Source organism: Pantherophis guttatus, chromosome 3, assembly GCF_059756535.1.
Source record: "Pantherophis guttatus breed Tessera chromosome 3, ASM5975653v1, whole genome shotgun sequence".
Taxonomy (NCBI): domain Eukaryota; kingdom Metazoa; phylum Chordata; class Lepidosauria; order Squamata; family Colubridae; genus Pantherophis; species Pantherophis guttatus.
In genome coordinates, this window is record NC_142065.1 from 190,782,537 (window position 1) to 190,808,260 (window position 25,724).

A 25,724-nucleotide genomic window follows, 5' to 3' on the forward strand; every position below is an offset into this window, starting at 1 on the left:
CAAAACAATCTAATTTAAAGCAACTCTCTTATTTGGAGTCTTTGGGGCATATATTTACCTTAGATAATATGCAGACAAAATATCTCTCCACTTTTCAAACTATCTCTCAAACTTAAAGCAACTCTTATCCCAATTTCTTTCAATGTACTGTATTGGGGTATCCCAGGAAAATGAAGCCAACACAAAGCACGTTACCTGCTTCTGATCCTGCCGTAGCTGCGGTGACAACACTTCTGCGCCCACTAGCATTATCCTGGTTGCTATGATTACTCTCACTGTCACTCTCAGTTTCTGCCGCCGCCAGTAAATCCAACTCCATATCGCTTCCTAATGGTAAGTATAATGAAATTTATGCAACTATTTTAGCACTGTATTTTAGATTACAAAATAATTCAGATTCTTTAAAAAAAAAAAAAACCTAGCTTAAATCACACCCACTATTTACCATCGCATTGGAAATCTGTATATTTCTTCCACCATGTTCCTGCTTGTAACAGAAAGTAGTTCTCTTAACCCTAGCTGAACAGGCTGGGGATGTGCTGTATAGTAAATATGATCCTTTTCAATGCTTTTGATAAGATATACAAGTTACATTATTATTTGTACCACCTTTGTGGCAAAGTAAGATGAATTGTGGACTTTATTGTGTTAAAATAAAAGATATACATTCTGCAATATTTTATTGAAGAACTGAAATCAATATGAAAAGTCAGCTCTTATTAACTTATAATAGTACTAATGCAAAGATAATTTATGCTACCTTTAACACAGACTTGCTAGAAAATAAACCTCAATGAAAATGTTACTGCATTCTTTGAGTAACCATAAACAAGGCTATATCTATGCCTAGTCTCAACCAAAGGCAGAGATAAAGCATACCATCTTCATCATGTTCATCATGCTGGCCTTCTGCTTCTGCATTTTCCTCACCATGTTCTTCTTGTTCATCATGGTGATCTTCTTCTCCTGCAACTCCTTCAACTACTTCAACCTGGCATGAAAGAGTATTATATCAAGTCACACATATTATGACCTATTTGTATATATAAATCTGACCTTTATGGATATTTTATGCATGTGCTTTTTATTATGTTTAAGAACTGCCAAACAGAATTCCCCAAAGCAAAGAGAAATGAAATACACACAACAGGTCATACTGTTCTTTTCAAAGTCCAGGATACTTAGAAGTCAACAAGACAGTGTTTCTAATATTTTATATTGCTGTCTACAAAGTTAGATAATTGTTTATGAAGCACAGTTCTAACTTTACAGGCAGAAGTGCACATGCTTACAAAATTCACATTATCCTAAACCAGTATTTGTTTTGAAATACATACAACATTGTGCATTGAAAACAATTACAATAATAACCTCTTCCACATCTGCTGACACAATATCATCTTGTTCTTCATCTCTGCCACGAACTGGCTGAGACTGACTGATCCGTCTTTGCTGTGGATTCCTAATGATATAGGAGGACTGTGACTGACTGGAACTGAAAAAAGAAGGGAGAAAAAGCCTTTTAAAAATACAAACATAAAGCAATATTCATAAAAATAATTTTGTTATCAAAAATGAAACAGATCAATGGAGAGAAGATTTTCTAGGACTATTTTTGTTACGTAACTGACTTTATACGCCTGCCCAAACTCTGGGGAGTTAACAAACTGGAAAACACATTTTAGAAAATGAAAATCAACCAAGCACTGTTAAAGTCACTTAACAAACTTCTAATCAAACACAAGATGGGCTCCCCCCACAACTTCACTCTATGTCCAGGAGAAGCACCAGGTCTTCAGTGCCTTAGCAAAGGCCAGAGAGTTCGGAGGCCAGAAAGTCGGAGTCATCCAAATCAAAGAGGGGTATAATCATTTTATCTCCAAAGAATATGCTTCTGTTTAGATTACAAAAATTCACTGGTTCTCAAACTAGATTGGGGACTGTGAGCAACTTTGATGGTGATAGAGTTACAAATTATTTTTGGTAATCTGACAGGGTTCCAGTTATGTTCAATCTGATTACGCCACCCTGTTTCCAAAAACTAGTGCCTGCTGAGTCCTCCCTCCAATGCTCTCAGTGTGAAGCAACAATAAGAGAACCAGAGCTGAAGGACTGTCCCCCAGTCCTGGAATGGAAGTTGAGCATCCCAGCGTATATTAAACATGTCACCCAAACTGCAGTTTGGTCCTCCTTTCCAAATAAGAACAATGAAGCAGAACAAAAGAATGCTGCTCTTTGGTTTTCTCTCCTTTGCACACTGTGGGAACACAAAGCCATGTTCTTCTCAAAAGACAATAAAAAAGAACAAATAGAGAAGAAAACTTGTGGCATTTTTCCAAGCACTGGGCCTCTGGATGAGGCATCTTGGTGAAATGAACCCCAAAGTAGCTTGGAAGAGTGTCAAGGGTGAATTAGGTTGGCAGGCTGTTCTACCAGGCAAGTTCTGAAAAACATTTTAGGATCCAGTTTTGAAGCTAAGGAAGCAGCACAAGCAGACAGCAACAACCACGGCCTGGGTTTCTTTTTTGCGGCAGTCATTAAGCAAACCAAGGGTTCACTATGGGCCACTTTTGCCAAAAATTGTATGAAAATGCCATCTTTCAGCAAAACCATTGTAAAATGCAGATATGTGACTGCGGGAGGCTGTGAACAGCCATAAATGTGTGCCAGCTGCTGAGTGCCCCATGTGGGTTCATGTGACCGGGGGGAGCATTGGAACTGAGTCTTAAGCACCCCAGGGAAGCCCATCATAATTTCAAGCAGTCACTAAGTGACAGGTCAAAAGTTGAGGATTACTTGTGGGATCCTTAGCTATGCTGTCCTTCTAAAATATATAGAAACTTATCATTTTGGATTCTTTTTATTTGTATCACACTGGTGAACCAGGTCTTTTACTGTTTGCTCGTATGTGTTTATACATGGAGTGGGGGGTGTCATTTGTTACTTTAAAGTAAACTCACCTGCACCAAAGACAACCTGACAAAGAGCATATGGCATTGCATTTAGAAGAATGTAATCATAATAAGCTACATGCTGAACATTACCTGCTGGACTGATCAGAAGATGGCCGTGGAGGAAGAGGTTCTACTGAGAACAGCTCTTCACTGCCTTGCATGGCATCTATGCTTGTGCTTGCCAATGTAAAAGGTGCTGTAGGACGTGCAATACCCATCCTAACTGGGATAATGAGGGACTCTGCTACATTGCATAATTCCTCTACAGCATAAGGTAATAAAGCTTGGAATACACGCTTACATTTTCCAATCGGCTGTGGAATAAAGTTGCTGGAAAAGAGTTGGGAAGGAATCTATTAATTCCAAAGGGACCAAAATATAAAAGACATATAAATCAAGACTACTCTTATTTAATGCTTTTGCTACCCATATAATTACAGCGATTTCTCCTTACATTCACTCCATGGTCAAGCTGTTTTTCCTCCCACAATGCTGCAAAACAAAATCCTTTTGAAGAAAAAATGTGTCAAAGTCCTGATCAGGTCTCAGAACTACTGAATTGTTCTCACATTATCCAGAATTAATTAATAACTAGCATTCTGTTTCTCAAATTGGTCACTTCTCTCGTTCTAATTAAATAAACCTCCCTTCTTAAATTCTGGCTTCCTTACTCCAGTGTGATTCCTCATCCTTATTTAAATCCCTTTATGACTTTGCTCCATCTCCTTATCTGTACTGCTGTATCTTGATAGATCACTCAATTATGTCTTTTACTCCTCCAAATCCATGATCCTTCCTCTCAACAACCCTTAATTACTCCCTTGCTGTATCCAATATGCCAGCATATCATTATCCTGTTGTCATCTTTCAAACTCTTGCAAAATCAACCTTTGACATATTTTGCAAAATTGTTGTTATTTTGTTAGTAGATAAATCTAGGAATATAGAGCTAAAATGATTCCTTATTCTTTACCCAATTACCATTGTCTGTTTTCCTTCAATAGTAAACTTGTTCTCAGGAATCAGACTGTGTAAACGCCATGCAAAATGAAAAGCAGTAAGAATAGCAAAATATTTATGTCAAAATAAATAGCAAAATAAAATATGTCTTAATTCAACCCTATGGAGCAGTTTGTTCAGCTCTTGTTAAGAAGATGGATAGTTTCTCCAATGCACATACCCAGAGATCTGACAGGTATAAAAGCACCACTATATTGTTTAAACAATAAACAAGCAAATAAATAAAAGTGGAACCCATGTATGTCACTAGACATGATGCCAAATTATTTCCGCCAATAAACACTTCAGTACACTGTCTTTAAAATAGTAATGATCAGAGGCATAATATGCTACATTTCCATCTAATTTATAGAACCAAAACAGCTGTCAAGCAGACAGCTTAAAGCTAATGGAAATGATTATTATCTTTTCTTAATTGCTCCCATTTTGACAAAAGCTAGTGAGTCACAAGTTTTCCATATGAAAGGGACATTTATTTACAAAACGCAGGTGGCCATTCTCTGTTCTTCTTTTATACTGAACTGAAGCTTGAGCTTCATTATTAAAAAAAACCTACATGAATGTATACATAATTTATAAATACAGTGGCAGTTTTTACCCCAATGTTAATTGGGGTAAAGATTCTTTTTTTAAAAAAAAAAGGAACTTACTTTTTCTTTTTTGAGGAAGCCATTTCCACACTAAGAATTACAAAAACTCTAGCTACAGAACGCAGAAACCGCATTGTAACAGAAATTGCTTCTTCTCTCCGACCTGGAGTGTACTTGTTTTGCAATTCTTTGACAAGTGTCCCCAGCAAAGTATCTAAAAGCTAAAGAAAACAACTGTCACATCACAGCTTGGATTTGCAAGTTATTATATGAGATTTAAATTGAAAAAGAAAATTGGCACCATGTATACCAAAAAGAAAGAAAGAAAGAAAGAAAGAAAGAAAGAAAGAAAGAAAGAAAGAAAGAAAGAAAGAAAGAAAGAAAGAAAGAAAGAAAGAAACACACACGCCTTACCAAAATATCTGCTGTACATTTCACAATGAGACAATGTGTAAAACAATCCAGCCGAATAGTACCACTCTGCTGATTAAGATAAACTTGTTCTTCAGGCAAAAGATGACCAATCCTACTGCTTGCACTAAGACTTGGAAAAAAGCAAAAAGAGAGAAAAAGAGAATAAAATGTAGTTGCACATCTACAACACAAAACAAATTTTCAAAGTAACTGAAACATGCTATTTATACACACGGGTCTTTGTTCTCCTGTGAGCCAAACATGATCATAGATTTCAAGGCATTCCAGTCTTGTAAAACACGTTCCAAGGCAAGCTGTGCAAATCGTGGCGGTTCTAAATCATGATCAGGCATATCTGAATCTAAGATACAAATAAAAGAAGACTTCAATAGCTTTTCCAGAATGGAATATCTTTTCCATAATTAGATATGGCTATATCAACAGGTTTTGGGATCTTAGGGAAATGGAAACTTGTTGAGATGGCCACATTGATAAATATTGCTACTTTTATTATAGTTTTTTTTAACTGTTTGTTTTTTATTGTAAGCCATCCAGAGTCACATTTGTGAGATAGTCAGTTATATAAATGGGAGGAATAAAAAGTCCTTCCAGTTTGGTAAGCTTGCAAGTATGAATTGAACTGCTCAGGAAATCAAGGAAGTTACATGGTTAAATCTGCTGCTACGTTCTCTCACAAACTTCCCTTCCATTTTTATCTATTGTTTGGTTGGAAGAGAGTCTGGAGAAGCCACTATAAAATAATTTGAGAAACAATAAAAAAATACTCCACTATTTTCTATAAGAGGATGGCAAAAACATTAATTTAGTGGAAATAGTATTATTTTGATGCCTCCCTGCCTCAAAGCAGAAAGAGCTTTCGAAATAAGTGAACAGCATTCTGTTATGTTTGGTACTTAGAGACATCTATGGATAGGATACATATTTTCTCGTTCATGTACAATTTCTTTTGCATTTTGAGGCTTGGTGAATTAAAGAACAAAATGGATGCCTTAAGTATTGTAGATGCTTAAGACTTCCCATTTCACATCTTAAAATGTCTTTGACATCTCCAAATCAGAGGGTGAGTTTATCAATTTGGAGTGGACCCTCAAAAAAAGAAAAGAGGTTCAGTTGTATACTCCTAGACTGGAAAGATGATGGGAGAAGTAAACATTAAGATCAGAAAGGGAAGACAACTGTGGAAATACAAGATAAAAACAGCTAAGTTCATCCTAAGTAAGGCAGGAAAATAATGGAAAGAGAAGCCTGGGATAGCTAATATAATAGTATTTATATTATATATTATTCCTCGTTTTATGTGTGCTGGGAGATCTTGACAGGTAAGACTATAGCAGAAAATTGTGTAAAATCATTGAACGGCCTACCTTCAGGGTTTGCAGTTTTACGATTACGATCTTCTCTAATTCTTGGCGGCCGGTATTGACAGTGCTCTACCGTTTGTCGCGCAACTGTCTGTACTAAGAACAGTAGGAGATGTTCCCCCCTAGAACACAGAGAGAGGTGTTTTAAAAAAAAAGACTGCTCTAAATTTCCCAGATCACTTTCTCCCATTTCGAATAAACAGGCACTTGCCTACTATTTGGCATGGTGACAAGATTTGTAGTAGTAAGCAGCCGGAAAAGCAGATCAAGACGGGCAGATTTCTGTCCTGCAATTAATGTTTTGCACTTGCACTTCTCCCAACAATCACAGTATGCTGTAGGTGAGGTGCGTTTAAGCCTGAAAGAGAGAAAATTTTAATTATGCTATGATCAATTTTCATATCAATATGTAATGTAGATCTAAAAATGTGAGCTTTATGGTCATGTATAAAAGGCTGTACTAATTTAAGAGTAACAATTGTGAAAAAGAGTAAATTGTCCCTTGCCTATGTATTTGTGAATACACAACAAATGTTGCCAAGAAGGAAAACTCAAACCCCTGTGTCTAAACAGAAAGGAGATAAACAGTCAGAGAGAGAAAGTGGGATTGGTCGACATTTGGATGGAAGACAGTCAAGTCATGCTGTATATTTGACTGGGAAGTAGGAAAACATTTCAGAAAGTGGAGATTGCAAGCTACCAAATGTTGCCAAGAAAAGAAAATGGCAAAGGCCATGTAGTCATTTAGAGTTAATCTTGACTTGAGGGAATCTTCATCTTCTCACCCCAACAGAAATGGCCTCGACATGTTGAATTTCAACTTTTGTGTCTTATGTTTCCATATATCAACAACAGAAAAACATAAGAACAATTTTAAATCTCATTGTGAGAGAGCAGGCTGCCCAGAAAATGGCCAGTACTTGTGCTACTATTGTCCCGTCTCTTTCAGTCATCTCCCCAGTCAGCACATTATTGGATATAAAACTTATTGAGAGACAGCTGGGTGTAGAGGATCTGTGTTCATGTATGGAAATAAAGCAGCTTGAAGTAGCCTAAAACACCTAGAAAGAGGTACCATAATTTTCTCTAGCAAAACTCACCAGAAGTAGTAGTTGGAATAGCAGGAGTAGGAGTAGAAATGGCAGTGGGGAATAGCGGAATAATGGTGAGTAGAGCTTCTGAATACCTGTGTTGTGATGGCTCTTTTGTGTTTAGAGCCCACTAAAATGGGTGTAGTTAAAAGAATCTGTGATATTCATTACAATAAACATAAACATACTTGCAATCATGGCCTTTATGGCACACTCGTGCACATTCTGTGCAACAGCACAGAGATTCCAGTAAACCACATGTTCGGCATTCAAATATATCCTGAAATGGGAGGAAAACAACATTTTAGAAAAAGTCAAAATAACACCCTTCTCCCCTCTCTCTCTACACATAGATATGGGACGTATACTGGATGTTTGGCATAAATTATGACTTCCTTTTCTCATTCTGTAGAATAGACAACCACTGCAAAAAGTGCATTTGCAGCAGTAACTATTTTAAGAATATTAAGACTTCTGGACACATTTTTAAAAATTGGGTTAATTTTCAGCTCTGTTCACTTTTTTTTTTGCAATAATTTTATTAAGCATTACAATTAAAAAGATAAAAGTTAATACAAACTAAAAAAATAAAAAATAAAAATAAAAACTGTAGAAAAGATAGAAAAACCCAGAAAAATAGGAAAAAAAAACAGAAAAATAAAAAATAAGGGGAAAATTAAGAATATAGTAAAGAAAAAGAAAAATATAAAGAAGTAACTTCCCCCTTCATCACAGCAAGTATAAAACAATTTTAGTAACTTATCACTTAAATTTCACCTAAAATACAACAAAAGAATTCTTTTGTCTCATTTCTTACTTATAAACAAAACTTTAAAGTCTTGTCATTCTGGTTAGCAAAATTCCATTAAGGGTTACCATTAAGGGTTTTAATCTGTTTAAATATATCCTAGAATAGATTTTTTTTCTTTTTTGTCTCTTCTCAAAGAATCTTTCAAAATTTTAATAAATTCTCTTTTATAAATCCATATAGGAATGTTATTCGAGCCACTCTTTTGGTTTATTATTTATATGTACCTTTTCATTATTAAACATCAGCTGAGCACTGTTTCCTTTCCCAATTTACCCAAGATTAGATTTTTAATTTAGCATACAAGGCAGGTAACATCTAAGTAAACACTTCTCGTTTATCAATGACTGAATACCAAATTAGTCATAGTTTTAACTTAAAGGAAATAAATTAAGCATAAGTTAATGAGTTTATTGCAAGAATAATTACATCTGGATTTAAATACTGAGATTAAGGAAGGAAGGAAGGAAGGAAGGAAGGAAGGAAGGAGGGAGGGAGGGAGGGAGGGAGGGAGGGAGGGAGGGAGGGAGGGAGGGAGGGAAAAACAAATGTGCATTTTTAAAAATAAATTGTAAACTTGGGGAAATAGAGATGTTTAACCTGGCAACAAAAAACAAATGACAAAAATGCCAACCAAGACTCCCTAAATGTACCTGATTTATATGTTCTGCACCAGTCCATGTGAAACTACAAGTATCGTTGCAACACAAAACATACAAAGGAGAGTCATCTGGATTTGTGCCAGTTGGACAAACCATTCCCATAAAGACATCTTCTTCTTTTTCACTTGACATTGCCTCTGCTTTAAAAAGAAGGAGCAAAAAGAGGAGGGAAGGTTCCAAATTAAACATCAGAACTAGAGGTTTAAAAACCTCAATACTCAGGAAGCTCCGCAATAGTGAAAAGGAAACACTGCTTTACTTCAGTGACATATTATACAATACTTACACTAAATTTAAATTCTTCCTAGGAATAGGTTGTCCCGTGACTATTTGGCTTTATTGAGAGAAACTGCTATACACTCTCCTCTAATAAACTGAAACTGCTTTTAAGTCAACAAGATAAAATGGCAATAAGTAATGAAAATAGTTTTTTTCTTCATTCAATCATGTCCGATTCTCAGAGGTTGTCTGGACGAATCCCTGAAGTTTTCTTGGCAAGTTTTTCGGAAGTGGTTTGCCATTGCCTCCTTCTTAGGGCTTACAAAGACTGACTGACCCAAGGACACCTACCTGACTTCATGTCCAAGGCAGGGCTAGAACTCACAGTCTCCCAGTTTCTAGCCTGAAGCCTTAACCACTCCACAACCTGGGTCTCAATTAAAATATAATCCACTACATAAAGGGTAAAGAAATAAATTTTCTAAGAAAATTCCTTCAACTGAATTAATCCAACTACAGAGAAAGGAATAATCCAAGTAATATAGACAAGTAGCAAGGAAACTGCAATTTTCTATTCATTCTATATTATAAAATATGTCAAACTCCCAAAGAAAAAAAACCCCTAAATCATTAGCAATTTTTATTTAAAAAAATATCCATACCTTTGGCAACTTTCTGTGCAGTTTCTAAAATAGTAATTGCAGCAGGATAGGCTCTGCCACTGACTGCAGACATAAATGGTGTCATGCCCCTTGCATCCCTACAAGTAAAAATATATCCATATCATTTTCCAATTAAAATATCTTCAGGAAAGATTTTTTTAAAAAATAATCACTGTAAAGACTTTTTAAAAAACAGCATACATTTTACTTGAGTTCTGATTTTCAAAAATTCATAGGGGAATATGAGGACAGATAATTTCAACCTAGCTGCTTGACTGAAAAAGCAGGAATAAAGCCAAATACTGACTCTCTTGAAGAGGCAAGTTATTCTACCTGCTTCTTAAGAGTATGAAGCCAATGCATGAAATTTATCAAGAGGACCCTTACTTGGCTGACAGCAGTTCCCGAAGATATGGCTGTAGAACAACACTGTCACACAACAATTTCAGTATGAAATGTGCATTGGCCTTCCTGTCTTTTGATTCCACTACAGAAGGTTCTGTAGAAGGACCTACAAATGAGAAAAGATAGATGAAAAACAAAATTTAAAAGTTGCTTTGTTGCTGTGACAATTATGACTGTTATTGCAACTATATTTGAAATGTGATATGACAAAATTATCAATATTAGTGGAAATAGAAGCACTGGACGTTTTATATTCTGAAGCAACATTTTAACTGACAACATATTTTAATGCATCCAAATTATTATGGAATATACTTGTAAGAGTTACAGAAATACTTGCAAACAACAGTAGCTAGTACACCGGTAGAGTGTACTTGCAATCTGTTTGCAAAGATATATATTTAAGCATATCAAATAATGTTCTCTCACCTGGTATGGTAGAAGTGCTTGGTCCTTGGCCAGTGCCAGTTGTTGCTGTGGTAAGAGATCCCACAGCAGGAGCCAGGATAAAATCAATGTCACCATCTTTAGCAAACAGAATAGCAGGATGTACATCAATAAATAAAACATATCCCAACATGACCCCCTCCCATATTAACTAAAAAAAATCACTGCTTTAAGTTTTCTTCTAGCCAAAGGTTCTTCAATAAGTCTAAAAGTAACTAGCAAACAGCAAGCAACAAGGATAAAATGAGCAACAATTGTTACAAACATTCATGTGGTAATTTCACTTCATTAAATACTGCACGCAGTCAAATAGGTTATATTACATACCTATTATAGATATTTAATGCTAGTATATATGTCTTTCATTTACATTTACATGACTCTCACTACAGGGTTCCTCTGGCATACCATTAACATTTGTTTGGAATCTGCAATTATGCAGAGGAACATCTCAGGGTCTTACCGGGATCCATTGCTGGAGGATCAGGAACCCAGCTTGGAGGGGCTATGGGAGGAGAAACAGGATCCTGATGATCACTTGATGAAGCTCCAGCTTCATGTCTGCCCAAACCCGCTGCTCTCAAAGATCGTCTCATCATTTCTCTCAGTCGCAAACTAACAATAAAAAAGAACTCATAAATAATGGTGCATTTTTAGAAAAAAATATGTAATTTTACCAAAATTGCCTGCTAAGCTGGTAAATTCTTCTAAGTTTATACTTCTATCATCAAGTAAAAGTATCCAGCCATCTTGCTTTTCATTAGCCTCTCCTTCCAACTGCTTTTGATATTTCTAAGTGTCAGCTCTCTCCAGTGAATCCTAGCTTTATATTACATGTCCAAAATATATGTGTTATTTTCATTATGGCTTCCACTAAGCAATCAAACCTGATTTCACCTAATCTGAAATGATGCGGTTTTCTTGTGATCCACATTACATTACTCGATAATAATATTAATTATTAAAAACAACAATTTTCTCCAGCATCACAATTCAAAGGTCCCAAATGTGTTTTTTCCAAAAGGCAACTGGACTTTCTTTCTTTCTTCTTTGAAAGCATTTCACTTCTCATCCAAGAAGCTTATTCAGTGAAGAAAGCAATTATGTTTGGAAGAGTCAGCAATAAAAGGAAACTGGGCCTTCAAAGAACATCGTGGCTGGACAGCATCAAAGCTGACACCAGCCAGAATGTAGGAAAATTCAAAGAAGTAGTGGAAGATGTGGAGCGACCTGGCCCACCAAAAGTCAGACTCGATTGAATGGATAACATCATCATCATCACCACTAACCTACCTTCTACTGCTGGAGGAACCTGCACGATTTCCTGGTCCGTTACTTGACACCACTGAAATAGCATTTGCAATAGCTTCAACGGCAGATAATCTTTCAGCAAACGTATTCCTTTCAGAGCGCTCTGCTTCTGAAGCATAAATAAAAACCTTGACAAAACTGTTGTTTATCATGGCTCAAACGTTTCTCGTTCACATGCATTTGTCATTTATATGCAAGTGTCCTAATTTGAAATCAATAGCAATTACCGTGTTTCCCCGAAAATAAGACCCTGAAATAAGCGCTTGGCCTTATTGCCATGCGCTCAAAAGCCCGATTGAGCTTATTATCAGGGGATGTCTTATTTTGGGGGAAACAGGGTAATATCAAATATTTACTCAAATGCAAAATAATGACAGGAATAAAGTTAATAAAGTTAAAAGGGATCAGAAGGTTAGAGTAATTTAAATCACAGAAGGTAATTTGCATGTTAAAAAATTTACGGTCAACTAATGGCCAGCAAGGCAACTTAAGCTCTTTACTATAACATTCAGTAAATGTGGATGTCAATCTCTTAGCAATGTAATAAGGCATTCAGAGGATAAAATGCTCACAGGCTCAAAAATAGTTTACAGGGCATTTAAAGCAGCACTGGACAACATTTGCAGCAAGTAGCTGACATCACCTCATCACCATCATTATTATTATTATTCCTCCAAGTAATTATTTTTATTTCTATTTCTATTATTATTATTATTATTATTATTATTATTATTATTATTATTATTCCTCCTCCAAGTAATGTTACCAGAATGTATGGAAACAAATATATTTGAGCCTGTTTTTGCATGAAAATTTAAGGAATGAAAGTGCAAATAATCTCCCAGCAACGAAAGGCAGCCATTTTGTTATTTTATAAAAAAAGCAATGATATATCATTTGAAATCAGAAGTTTCGCCACTAAATTTTGGTGATGCAGTTAGAGGTCACAAGCAACTCATAACTTGCCTATCAATGATTTAGAGAATGGAGACCAAAATTAGCTTTCTTTCCCCTTTACTCTACAGCTGTCAAGCGCCAGGAAAATCAGGAGATCCAGACAGTTCAAATGCGTATAAAGATTTATCCTCTGTATTTCCAGGAAATTACATGCTTGTTTTAAGGAGGTGCTGATAGCATTCTCATACCTTCTCTAAAGGACTGTTGATCCAGGAAAAAAATGCAGCTTAAATAAATACCAGCAATTGTGGCATGCAGGCCCACGCTGCTCTGAAACATATGTTTGGCTTTAAAACTAAAGTGCTTAATGTCACTGTGTCCACTTTATGGCTATGCTGGCCATGGGTATAACATTTAAATCTCAAAGTGACTAATTTGTCTATATATGTACAAAGCTATTTCAAAATTGATTTCTGAATAATGGTGGATCCTTCTTTCAACAATGTGCAGAAGAATTTGCATCAGATTGTTAAGCTTACCTTCTTCCTCTTTAGTTTCTTTATTACTGGTTGGAAAGCACACAGAGACACAAGCATGCAGAATATTTCTATTTCCGTCACATCGATGGCCAAGGAATGTCTGTAGCATTTGTGGATTCTGATCCAAGACAACAGCTTGTTCGAGGTTCATAAGATACTGTCTGCAGGACTCATAGTCACATCGCAGAATATGTTGCATTAAAGTTTGCTTCTGCACCCAGAAAATAAACAGGCACCATTATTCAGTATATGCTACTGTATGCAGTTTATTTTTTTAAAACTATTTTGCTGCTCTGAATTCCATGAAAAGGGATGAGCCAAAAATACAATCAATAAAAATGTGATATTAAAAGATTAATGTTGCATTTATACATTAATTAAGTTTACCATTAATGATTTCAGTCAAAGTGCATGATCTATAAAGTAATGTGAAAGCTAGTAAATTTTGGCCCTTTGAAACCTACCTGCCTGAAATGGTAAGCAATATAATGTACATTTAAAATCTCTGACTGTAGCCAAATGCTGGGTAACACAAAAAGAGCTAAAATGTCAGTTTTAATTTTCAACATATTTGACACCAAAGCAGAACAATTTGCAATTACTGGACTATATTTTTAAAGATTCTAGCTTTAACTTTATAAGGTAATGGTCACTTAAATTGCACAACTCTTCAGAAATCAACTAACTTTGAAAAAGAGCTTTGGTTTAATCAAGGTATTTGTAATACAGCAGAAATCTATATAAAGCCTATAATTCTCAGATTAAAATCACTATTTAGGAATATCTACAAAAGACTGAATGCAAACCAAGAGAGTAAATGAAAGATACAGTGCGCCTCTAACTTTGCTTGATATATTTATTTATTTAGCATATGGCACATTCAATATATTTAATTACCTCAACAGCCATTATGATGATAGCAGCTTTCTTTTTAATGGTTGAATTAGCAGGAATATTTGTTAAGGAATGTACTCCCATTCCCAGACTGCTAATAGGAGGGAGATCAAGCCAATCAGGATCTCTTATTCCACCCATACAATCTTTTGCCATTGGATATATAGTGCCATTTCCATCTCTAAGAATGATTGGTGATTCCTATGTAAGAAGCAAAATGTTATGAAATACAAAATTCTAGTTATTTTTCCTTGCTGTTTCAGTTAATACTTTACAAAGAAGTTTACATTCCTTATTTACCAGCTATTTTTCTTGGCTGAACATTTTTGCCTTCTTGCCTGTTTTAGCAACAGGACAAATGTGGCCTCCAGCAGTGCATCATCTCCTGAAGTAAACCCAGCTCAATTCATCTTAGACACAACCTCTTTGTCTTCAAAGCAATCACAAACTAAGGGCAATTGTTACAAACATGCAAAATGTTTCAAATGAAAAATGTTTATAGAGTTTGCAACACTCTAGTTTGAAATACGTTGTTCCAACTTAAGTAAGTGAATAATCCCATTTGTATAAAAGACTATATGCACACATTTTACTATTTCATCCAGTAACATAGAATTCACAATATCACAAATTTTAGGGATGATGGGAACTGATCATTCCTATTTTGTGTAGGGATGGTATATTCCCCAATGAAATTGTTCCAAATGTCACAGAAAAGGAGGAGACTTTCCCAACATTTTCTTCCCCTTAACCACTAAACTGTGCCATAGGCTTAGACAAACCCTCTCGATAATATTAAATATTTGTAACTTTCTTTCTTTCGGATTCCTTGCATTCCAAATATAGAGAAAAATTAGGCACCTTGTATACGGATAGAGAATATTGACAGCTTTCCTATAAAGACGTAGTTCAAAATAATTCAAGTTTAACTAAAGCCCCTTTCTAAATATTCAGAATAAAAACAAACCTGTCCCGCAGTGAAAATAGCAACACTTCTCTCATTCTGCCCAAGGAAAGCAAGGCTGCTAGTGGGAAAATTGTTTTCCTGTTCTGCTTTTCCAGTTGCTAGATCAAAAATGCAATATCTAACCCAATTTCCAGTCTTGAGGACAGCATGGACTCCTAAAAAGTGGGGAAAAAATGCTAGTTTAACATATCTATCTGCTACTAAAAGCCTTGTTCCTGTAACCTTTAACTGGGTGAAACAGTTCATCATAGTTCATCATTTTTGAACCAAGGTACCTCAAGTGGTACATTCATTACAGAATGAATATCTTTTTAACTGTATTTTAATGTTTGTATCTATGTTTTTTACTTTGGCTGTACACCGCCCTGAGTCCTTCAGGAGAAGGGTGGTATATAAATTTGATAATAAATAAATAAATAAATAAATAAATAAATAAATAAATAAACAAACAAACAAACCCAAAATCCAAGAACCTACAACTCCTATGGAATTGAAGCTTGGAAAAATTTATAAAATATTTTATGAGATAAAAATTATCATAAAACTGTTTATGGTATAATATAAAATATTGCAAAGAATTATCTCTGTTGATGTTTGATTGTGCTATTACAGTTCAGCATGGGCTATTTGCAAGGTAAATACATCTCTGAATGCATCATAACTTTTCTAGTGAAGGCATTAGAAATTCTGTCTTTTTTTTTTTTTATGGCATTGAGGGTAAGGAAATGTCTCTGAAAGGATGATACAAAGGGTCACAGTTTATCTATTATTAAACTACTATATACATAAGCCAAGAAAGTGAGGAAGAAAAAAGTTCACACCCACCTTTCGAATCTACATTAACTGCCAGAATTTCTGTTTTTTCTGGAATACATAGTTTTTTAGGAGTTCTCTGAAAACAATCTGGAACTTTTGGCGTCCCACCAGTTTTTACCACCTGTAACAAATAAGACTCTAATTCAATCAACTTGCTGTAGCTAATCATTTCTCTCATTAAGAACGTAATAAGATTCTTCTGGAGTCTCAGCCAAGCTATTTTTTCTTGCAGGGTGACAAATAGGGCATCATGATGCTAGAAATCAATTCCTTCCCTTCATTCCGACATTTATTCAACATAATTGGGATTATTGAAGTTGATTTGGCTAAAAATATAAATTTATCATTCATCATTAGACATATTCTTTTTAATGTAATCTAACAAATTATCTATCATTGTATCCTATATATATTAACTAAAAGCAAGTTATACTTTTTTACTTATTCTGAATTTAGTGTGGTTTTATAAATGGTCCCAGGTTTCTGTTTAAAAGATAGAATTTGAGTAATTCTAAAATCTCAATTTAGCAATAGCACTTAGACTGTAAAGCAGTATATGCTTTACAGAGCCTTTACAGCCCTCTCTAAGCTGTTTACAGAGTCAGCATATTGCCCCTCAATAATCTGGGTCCTCATTTTACCGACCTCAGAAGGATGGAAGGCTGAGCCAACCTTGAGCCTGGTGAGATTCGATCTGCCAAATTGCAGGCAGCCAGCAGGCAGCAGAAGTAGCCTGCAGTACTGCATTCTAACCACTGTGGCTCTTGCATCATACTTAGCTGATTTTAAAAAAAAATATAATCAAGGCTCATGAAATATAAGGTTTCACATTATCAGTCCTACAGTTCCTTCTATTATCTGCTCATTGCTGCATCTTCTATAGTTGACATATTTTTAAAGATGATTAGCAAATGGTAACTTGTAGCCCTTAGCAGCAAACTGCTAACCATTTAAACTGTCATGTTTTCTCATTACTACACATACTTGTAGTTCATCTATTCGGAGCAATCGGCAATCTTGAAGAAGCGAAGAGGGATCAGGATCTAAACCAGTGCTGCTTGCACAATTTGCAGTAGTAGATGTCCCTGGAAATTTTACAGCAACATAAGCACCATCCACTTTTAATACCTAGAACAAAAGTATGTAAATAGAATAAAATGAAAGACATAATGAAGTTGAAAACTTAAGTTTTAAAATACACTAAAGATATTGAAGTTTTAAGAAATACCTTTAGCGTCATAGAGGCTGCCTACCTTATTTTTAAAGTCCCAGACACAGTTCTTCTACCATATGCATACCACAATATCATAATACATAATTTTATTTTGCTAAAGAATATGCACTCGAGATAGCAACACAGCACTGTGGTATTATAATCTATTTTTGCAGAAGAGGCCAATGTTCAATTTAAACATATCTTCCAGCTTCACTAAAAGCATCTATTCTCCCAGGATTGCTCATTTTAGAATTTTATCAGAACAGAATAAAAACAAAATCTAGTGTCTTACTTCACACAAAGAATCTTTCTTAATTTGTAACATAGCATGTTATCCAATATATCACTTACAGAATACTAAAGAGCTTTGAAAGTTGCCAAATAATTGCCTAGATAAATAAATGTATTTTATTTTTATGCTGCCTTTAAAGAAGTACGAAACAAAAAAGTATTCCCCACTCCCAACACATTAAAACTGCAGTTACCTAACTAAAACTGTCATGTTAAAAAATTATATGCTCAAAATGCATCAGCTATTTTGAAGTGATATATTCTAATTAAGTGGTTTGTGATAGCTACATCACTTATAATTTCAGTCTGCATATGAGAATATCTATTTAACACTAGCTCTAGGGTAGCAGAGTAACTAGAGGAAAAATATTCATCTATTTGAGATAATATTCTGTAGCAGAGAAGCAGCTTGTAATGTATCTTGTTTTGATTAAGGCCATACAAAATAGACAGCATCTAATTCAAAAATATTTGTACACATTTCTATTTGAGACTAAAGTATTTACTGTGACAAGTTTTAACGTAATTAAAAAAAAGCAGAAAATCAATACCCAAAAGTAAACAAAAATGGAATTTGTTTTATACAAACCTTCCCAACAGGAACATTTTTAACATCTTCCACAAATACAACTTCTCTAAGAGACCATTGTTCCTCATTCACCTTCTCTTCTTCTTTTGGAGCTGGGGTAGATCTTCGCCGTTCTTGGATAAGCACAAAGAATTTGGGAGGGGGGGAGAAGTGAGATTAAAATAAGTTTGATCATAGAAAATCTGCATATGGCTGCAATGCAATTTATATTATTTATATACAATATAATTATATTATAAACGAGTGAGATGGGCGATTAAGAAATATGAAGTATAAATAAAAATAAACTTTCTCATTAAAACACTTTCATCTATTAAATATTTTATTGATATCTGAATCTATTCTTAAAAGGTTGGCTGCATTTGGACATAATAATAAAGCAGAACTGCTGAGAATTCTAGCTTGTTGTTTACAAGCTGCATAAACCTGAATCTTAATATTTACAGAAGTTCCATTTCAGGTTAACAACCACAGATAAAGAAACCACAGATGAAAAAAGTACTTTATACATGTATAAAAGCCCACACAACATTCTGCAATGTGTGAAATATTTCCCCCTCCACAATGTCTTCTAAGTCAAACAATGTGGCAGCAACCTTTATTGCAGATAAAGAGGTCTATATTTAACCCACCAGAGATCTGCAAAGCCATTAATATTGGAAGAACAAGTAACTAGGCCATTTGTATATGTGTTACTCAACTGCCGCTATTCAAAATTTCCCACCAGTGGCAACAATTAAAGTAACCAGAAACAGCTGAAGAACAAAAATTTCCTGCAGAGCTACATCGATCTGACAATATCCTAATAATGTATTTTATATGTCTGATGTGGAATTCACACTGCTGGGATGAATTAATGACTCCCTGTCAACTTGCAAAGCTGGCTGCAGAATGCAATGGGAGCAATTGGGCCATGTGCTACCTATAAGCAACAGGCAGAATTCAGAGCAACTGCGTCTTGATACTATGTTCAAATATAGTCAATGTAATGAAGAAAATATGAAAACATCAGTGATTAAAAGGAATAAAAAAATATAAATTGATAAAAAAATTGCCATTTTCCAAATAACTGTATTAAGATTTTAAATATTTGGACATTAATTATTGATAAATTACTACAACTGGGAAATTAGTGACAATGCAATTATGAACTATTTCCTTCCATGTAACTTACTATATGGCATTGATGCACTGCTTGCTATTGAAGACGCATCACTGCAGGTAGAGGCTGGAGAAGGTGGTGGGCCCATTTCAGTTTTCACTGGTTCCTGCTTACTTTCAGGCCTAAGATTTCAAAGAAAGAAATAATTCATGTATTTTGAATCAGTCAGGCTTAGAATTCGTATTTTTATTCTGGAATTGCCATTTCATTTGTTTCTTATCCCATTTACACTGTTTCTAATTTTGTTAATTTATATCTAAACTGCTTTCAAGTTAATTTACTGTAAGAAATCTCTCTTTTGGGACAGCACGCAAAAGTCATAAATAAGTAAGTCTACTTTCTCACAAATTCATTATAAAGACTGGTGAAAGCTCTGGATATATCTATTCATTTTTCTGCTATCTTTAGGTAAGCAAGCCTTGTTAATATAACATTTAAAACACTGTTTAAAATGTACAAATTAAAGAATTGTCCTTAGTGAAAATTAGAATTGAAATGAAAACTCAAAAACCTGAAAATTATGCTTTATACAAAGCTGCCTACCTAATTGCTTCTTTCCGTTACTTGCTATAACCCTCAGAGAAATATTTAACAGTATATATTATAATTAAACAGAATTCCAGTTAGGTCAAAAATGTTAGCAGACTGAGATCCATAATTCAATGCTTCTCAAAGATTTTCAGCCATGACCAAGTGTATTAAAGAAGTTCCTCACAATATGTTAGAGCACTTACTTTGTCTCTGTAGTTTTATTAGCTTTCTCCATGTTCTTTAAACTTTCTGGTGACCGAAGCTGAAATCTACAGCTATCATTCATATTCCAAACAGACTCCATTAAAACACCAACTTTAGGAATTCCAGCACTAATTGAAAAGGCCACTGCACCAGCATGATAGAGAGGATTATTCCTCAAACACACCTGAAATAAAGAGATAATGAACTAATTATAGTAAATTAAACATCAAAAAATCAGAAGGAAAAACTGTATTTTATATATAAAAACGTGATACTGAAATACATGTTTAAATGCAAAATATCCAGGATACAGTTCCCTAACAGTAAGACTCTCAGCGTGCTTAAAACTATAACTCAATCAATGATTAAGGAGAAAAGGCAGAATATATTTACTAGGCACAGTACATACTATGGATATCTGAAATTTTGTCAGTACAGAAAACAAGGTAATTCAACATAAGAATTCCATTTACAGATACTGTGACATTTTACAACTCGTTTGTAGTTCAATTTGTTCATTTTTAAAAAATAAGCTTGTACATACCTGAGTACCAACAGTGATATTTGGCATTGAAGATATACCAGCACTAGACTTGGGCTTTTTATTTTTGGCTCTAGCCTTTTCCAGCATCTTCTTCCTTTGGCTAAAAGGAACTACACCCCTAGGAAGAAAAATACTAGAGTTAATATGAAATGGGTATAATAAAGTAGAGTAAGAAATTAAAACAAGAGACAATAAAAGACAAATACATCTAGCCAATAAAAGAATTTTAAGACTTAGAAGGTAAGATTATATCAGGCAGTTCCTAAAATTGTGGTTCTAATAGTTAACTGTTCACACTGAGTTAAGAATATATACTTTGAAATCTATGGAAAATATGTCCATGGAGGTCAAGATAGAAAATTAGACATTTCATATATAAAAAGAAGATAGCATGTTTTCCCAGCATGTTTCATCCACCACTCTGCAGTGTGTACTCATGATTGTGTTGCTTAAATAGATCCCTATTTTTCCCAATTTTCTTCTACCTGACGATACTCCAAGTTAGTATATTCTCTTCTTGCCTACCACTGAAAGCTTCCATTGAGGTCTTTAGTTTTCCCAAGATCCTCTCTGGCTTTCATAGTCTTCTTTCCTTAACTATTTCTATGGCTTGGTTTAATAGGCAGTCTGCCCTTTGTTTCTTTCTGCCTTTCTCTTTTGCAATTATTCTTTATTTATTTCTACCTTTCTCAGGCTCTCTCTGTACAAAGTTAATGTCTTTGAATCTGTTTGTGACCTCATATTCTTCAGGAATGCTTTTGATCAGTGGTGAAATCCAATTTTTTTAACCACCAGTTCTGTGGGCGTGGCTTGGTGGGTGTGGCTTGGTGGGCGTGGCAGGGGAAGGATACTGCAAAATCTCCATTCCCACCCCACTCCAGGGGAAGAATACTGCAAAATCCCCATTCTCTCCCCATTTCTGGGGGAAGGATATTGCAAAATCTCCACTCCCACCCCACTCTGGGGCCAGCCAGAGGTGGTATTTGCTGGTTCTCTGGACTACTCAAAATTTCCACTACCGGTTCTCCGAACTGCTCAGAATTTCTGCTACCGGTTCTCCAGAACCTGTCAGAACCTGCTGGATTTCACCCCTGCTTTTGATATTTTATCTCATTGGAACCTGATCCTTTCTAGTCTTTTTTAGATTGATGTGAAATTTCTGTGATCAGCAGCAGATGGTCTGATCCTCAGTGAGCATCTGACAGCATTTTGCAGTTCAGCAGACAACTGTTCCATCTGTGACTATGTAAGATGCAATTCTGTTAGATTATGATGCTGTTTATTTGGACATTTTGGATACAGCCATCTTCTGAGCTACTGAAATAAGTTAGCAACACACAGCCCAAATTTATTTCCAGAAATCTATTAGACATTGTTGAACATACTGGGGGTTCCTAGTCTTGGTTTTTCAACATTTTTCAATACATGTGTCCAATTTTTGCATTAAAATCCCAATAATTATTAAAGCATGTTTGGTGTTTGATCTATATTACCTGTTGTAATCTTTAATGGAATTAATCAACCCCTGTCTCTCTCTTTCTCTCTCACACACAATAAACCTACTGTCTTTTAGATAAATTGAGACTATTTATTTATTTATTTTATTCAATTTGTATACCGCCCTTCTCCTAGTGGACTCAGGGTGGTGCACAGCCAAAACTAAAACACATACCAGTACAAAATTTAAAATTATTAAAAGAATTACATAACTTTGGCCCAAATTTAAAACAATTCAAATTAAAACCCATTGACAATTTAAAAAGTTAAAAGACTAAAAAAGACTAAAGGGGGGGGGGGTTACGCCTGCCCTGCTTGATGGAAGAGTTTTCAGGGCACGGCAAAACACCCGGAGATCCGATATCCTTCGTATCTCCGGGGGCAAATCGTTCCAGAGGGCAGGAGCTGCCACAGAGAAGGCCCTCCCCCTGGGGGTCGCCAGCCAACATTGCCTGGCTGACGGCACCCTGAGGAGTCCCTCTCTGTGGGAGCGTACTGGTCGGTGGGAGGCTATCGGCGGCAGAAGGCGGTCCCGCAAATACCCAGGACCTATGCCATAGAGCGCTTTAAAGGTGGTGACCAACACCTTGAAGCGCACCCGGAAGACCACTGGAAGCCAATGCAGCTCACGCAGGACAGGTGTCACATGGGAGCGCCCCCTTGCTCCCATAATCCCCCGCGCGGCCGCATTCTGCACCAATTGGAGCCTCCGGGTGTTCCTCAAGGGAAGCCCCATGTAGAGAGCATTGCAGTAGTCCAGGCAGGACTACTCCTAACATTCCATCTTCCTGACCAATAAAAATTAGAAACTTGCTGTAGGGGAAAAGATTTTGGTTCCCAAACTGAAGGCAGCATTAATCTTTCCTTATTGTTTGTTACAACAGTGTTTTATTTCATTAATAGATACAAACTTTTTATTTTTAAATTCAAGGACTGAAAGGCAGAATAATATAATCTCAATCAAGTAAATATAGATTGTGGTATCATATGCCATTTTAAGCATTCAGTCAGAAATCCAGTATTCAAATTAATATCTATTAATATCTCTCACAAAATCATCCTTTCTCCCTCTTTCTCAAGATAGCCTGACTCTCAAGCCCATATGAATACAGCAAATAAAATTTATTTTTTATTTTTTATTTTTTAAAATTTGATTTATATGCCGCCCTTCTCCGAAGACTCAGGGTGGCTGACAGGGCGTTAAGCAATAGCCTTCATCCTTTTGTATATTTATACAAAGTCAGCTTATTGTCCCCACAAACTGGGTCCTCATTTCACCGACCTTAGAAAGGATGGAAGGATGAGTCAACCTTGAGCCTTGGCGAGATTCGAACCCTGCAGTAATTGCAGGCAGCTGGTCTTAAGCAGCTTAATAACAGGGTGCCTTAAACCCTTGTACTACCAAGGCTCTTTATTAAATTATCTAAGAAAGGTATTTTCTTCTATTTGATTAAAATAAATGGGGAAGTAGGTTGTTTTGAATTGGGCAGCCTTACAATTGTAATTAATCAGATTAAACTCAAAGAAGGTTGGCATCTTTTTAATCATGTTTTCACCTACTACTTTTCCAACAAAAAAACCTCTTCAAATATAAATACATAAGCTGATCTGCAGAGATTTTTTGTTCTTTGCAAACATATAAGTATATTTAAAACTTTGAATAGAAATATACACTTACCACCAATATAAATTATTCTCCAACTGAGCACAGGTATAAAGAGCACAACAATGCAGTGAAACTATCCTTTCTCCTTGAAGTTCTGAGTAGATCTGTGCAGTATGTTCTAATTTAGAAGCTACAGAACTCAAAGTTTCATCTACCCAAGTAGCCACCTGAAAGGAAAAAAAAAGAATAGTGATCAGATAGTTTCATTTCAGAATCTTATTTTAACCAATAATTACTGGCAACTCTTTAATACCCAACATAAACAATCTGTTACCATCAAGTTTGAGATGAAATTTTAACAAAAAAATTTAAAGATTTTTTTAAAAAAAATAATTTTAAGAAGCAAGTTTTGAGGGCTTTATTCAAGGCAGAAAAAGCCCAATGTGGTTTTTATTAACTTTCTATAGCTGTTTTTCCTTCATCTTTTTTTGTTAAAGAAGTTTCCCTTTTACTTAACTACTGTATTTCTTTACCAATTATACAGCTTTGCGTAGTTGATAACAATTAAAACCCTTAATCTTGCATTTAAGTTTTAAAATGAATATAATTGAAATTTAATAACAATTTTAGAAAAATTACTACTAGAATGATAAAAAAAACTAATACAAACTAGAAAAAGAAAATGTTTTCTCAAATGTTTCATACCTTATTATTTTCAGTAGCAACAGTTGCTCTAATGCTATTTGCAGAAAGAAGAATGATCTTCTCATTTGTTAATCCCAATGATCCTGCACGTGGATGATGTATTGATGGATTCTTTGGAAACAAAACCATGAGACAGTATATTATGAACTCATCAATGAACTCCTGGCATTACTTTCCTGCCAAGGGTCAACTAAAAAGCAGATTTTGTCCCATCCCAATTTTATCTTCAAGAACAGCAGCACACTTTTTGCCATGAAAGTGATTTTCTTCTATTCAAGTAAGACAGAGAATTACAAGTCAGAAAAGGCCTCCTCTTAAAAACTCATTGCTATCACTGCTCCTTCTAACTATGCTGGATGCCAAATCATTCCACTTATTGCACAGCACTAGCTAGATTTTGGTCACACTCTGATGTAATCATAGAACATTATTTTTTATTAAATATATATTTGATAGCATTAAACAGAATTGATTGCCAAGAAAATAAACAAATGGATCACTGAACAAATTACTCAAGGCACAAATGATCAGATTAAAATTATTATACTAGGGACACCTTATACAAGGATCTAACTTTCTGGAGACTATAAAGCTGAAAAAGGTAAGAGGAGGGAAAGAAAAGAAGAGCTCAACCAGCAGCAAGATGGATGGAATTAATTACATGGCAATCGGTACACCACTGGAGCATCTGAAAAACCAAGCCGAGACAGATCATCATGGAGAAAATCTATGTCAGGGATGTCAAACTCACGTTGTCACAGTGGCCTCATGTGACATATCGGGACTTTTCCCCCTTCGCTAAACCGGGCAGGGGCAGGGCCAGCACATGACACATTCAGCCCGCGAGTTTGACACCCTGATCTATGTGATCACCAAGGGTCAATACTAACTTGATGACAAATAATGAATCAATCAAACAAACATAATTGTATGTACCTGTGTATTTCTGTATGGTTCAGATTCACTCCATTTCCACTGATAGAGCTCCCCTTTACTGCTCACTGCCACCAATTCAGAATACAGAGCACCAATAGAAATAAATTTCATTCCATCCTACAAAATCAGATAAGTTTAAATGTTCAACATTGTCATAATTATTTATTTAATGTACACCTTAATGTTATCACACAGGAATACCAAGATAAGAAATGTGTATCTGATTAAATAAAAATTTGTCAATCTGCAAAGACTGAAGCTGACTGATAAAAATGATACTTTGTCTGTAAAATCAGGAAAGACTTTTCTGCACAGCTTTTTATTTAGTCGATTGAACGCTCATACGCATCATCCATATCAGAGTG

The 25,724-nt window shown here is 35.3% G+C and overlaps 1 protein-coding gene across 17 annotated transcripts in view; it reads right to left on the reverse strand.

Moving 5' to 3' along the window:
- UBR5 (ubiquitin protein ligase E3 component n-recognin 5) overlaps positions 1 to 25,724 on the reverse strand; it is an 80,268-nt gene that overhangs the window by 23,262 nt on the left and 31,282 nt on the right. For 7 of the 17 annotated variants that reach the window (XM_034422131.3, XM_034422135.3, XM_034422139.3 and 4 more), the window contains 28 exons: positions 25,360 to 25,476; positions 24,424 to 24,534; positions 23,791 to 23,945; positions 20,616 to 20,733; positions 20,071 to 20,255; positions 19,349 to 19,458; positions 18,175 to 18,287; positions 17,063 to 17,206; positions 16,088 to 16,199; positions 15,263 to 15,417; positions 14,299 to 14,496; positions 13,402 to 13,612; positions 11,948 to 12,074; positions 11,118 to 11,269; positions 10,637 to 10,732; positions 10,190 to 10,313; positions 9,803 to 9,900; positions 8,913 to 9,061; positions 7,640 to 7,731; positions 6,572 to 6,718; positions 6,364 to 6,482; positions 5,213 to 5,339; positions 4,979 to 5,108; positions 4,625 to 4,785; positions 3,045 to 3,284; positions 1,372 to 1,495; positions 880 to 991; positions 196 to 327 (listed from right to left, as the gene is read on the reverse strand). In XM_034422131.3, coding sequence (XP_034278022.1) covers positions 196 to 327; positions 880 to 991; positions 1,372 to 1,495; positions 3,045 to 3,284; positions 4,625 to 4,785; positions 4,979 to 5,108; positions 5,213 to 5,339; positions 6,364 to 6,482; positions 6,572 to 6,718; positions 7,640 to 7,731; positions 8,913 to 9,061; positions 9,803 to 9,900; positions 10,190 to 10,313; positions 10,637 to 10,732; positions 11,118 to 11,269; positions 11,948 to 12,074; positions 13,402 to 13,612; positions 14,299 to 14,496; positions 15,263 to 15,417; positions 16,088 to 16,199; positions 17,063 to 17,206; positions 18,175 to 18,287; positions 19,349 to 19,458; positions 20,071 to 20,255; positions 20,616 to 20,733; positions 23,791 to 23,945; positions 24,424 to 24,534; positions 25,360 to 25,476 — 3,859 coding nt within the window. The remainder of the gene's footprint in view (positions 1 to 195; positions 328 to 879; positions 992 to 1,371; positions 1,496 to 3,044; positions 3,285 to 4,624; positions 4,786 to 4,978; positions 5,109 to 5,212; positions 5,340 to 6,363; positions 6,483 to 6,571; positions 6,719 to 7,639; positions 7,732 to 8,912; positions 9,062 to 9,802; positions 9,901 to 10,189; positions 10,314 to 10,636; positions 10,733 to 11,117; positions 11,270 to 11,947; positions 12,075 to 13,401; positions 13,613 to 14,298; positions 14,497 to 15,262; positions 15,418 to 16,087; positions 16,200 to 17,062; positions 17,207 to 18,174; positions 18,288 to 19,348; positions 19,459 to 20,070; positions 20,256 to 20,615; positions 20,734 to 23,790; positions 23,946 to 24,423; positions 24,535 to 25,359; positions 25,477 to 25,724) is intronic. The other 10 variants (XM_034422133.3, XM_087890814.1, XM_087890818.1 and 7 more) reach the window with 5 other exon arrangements.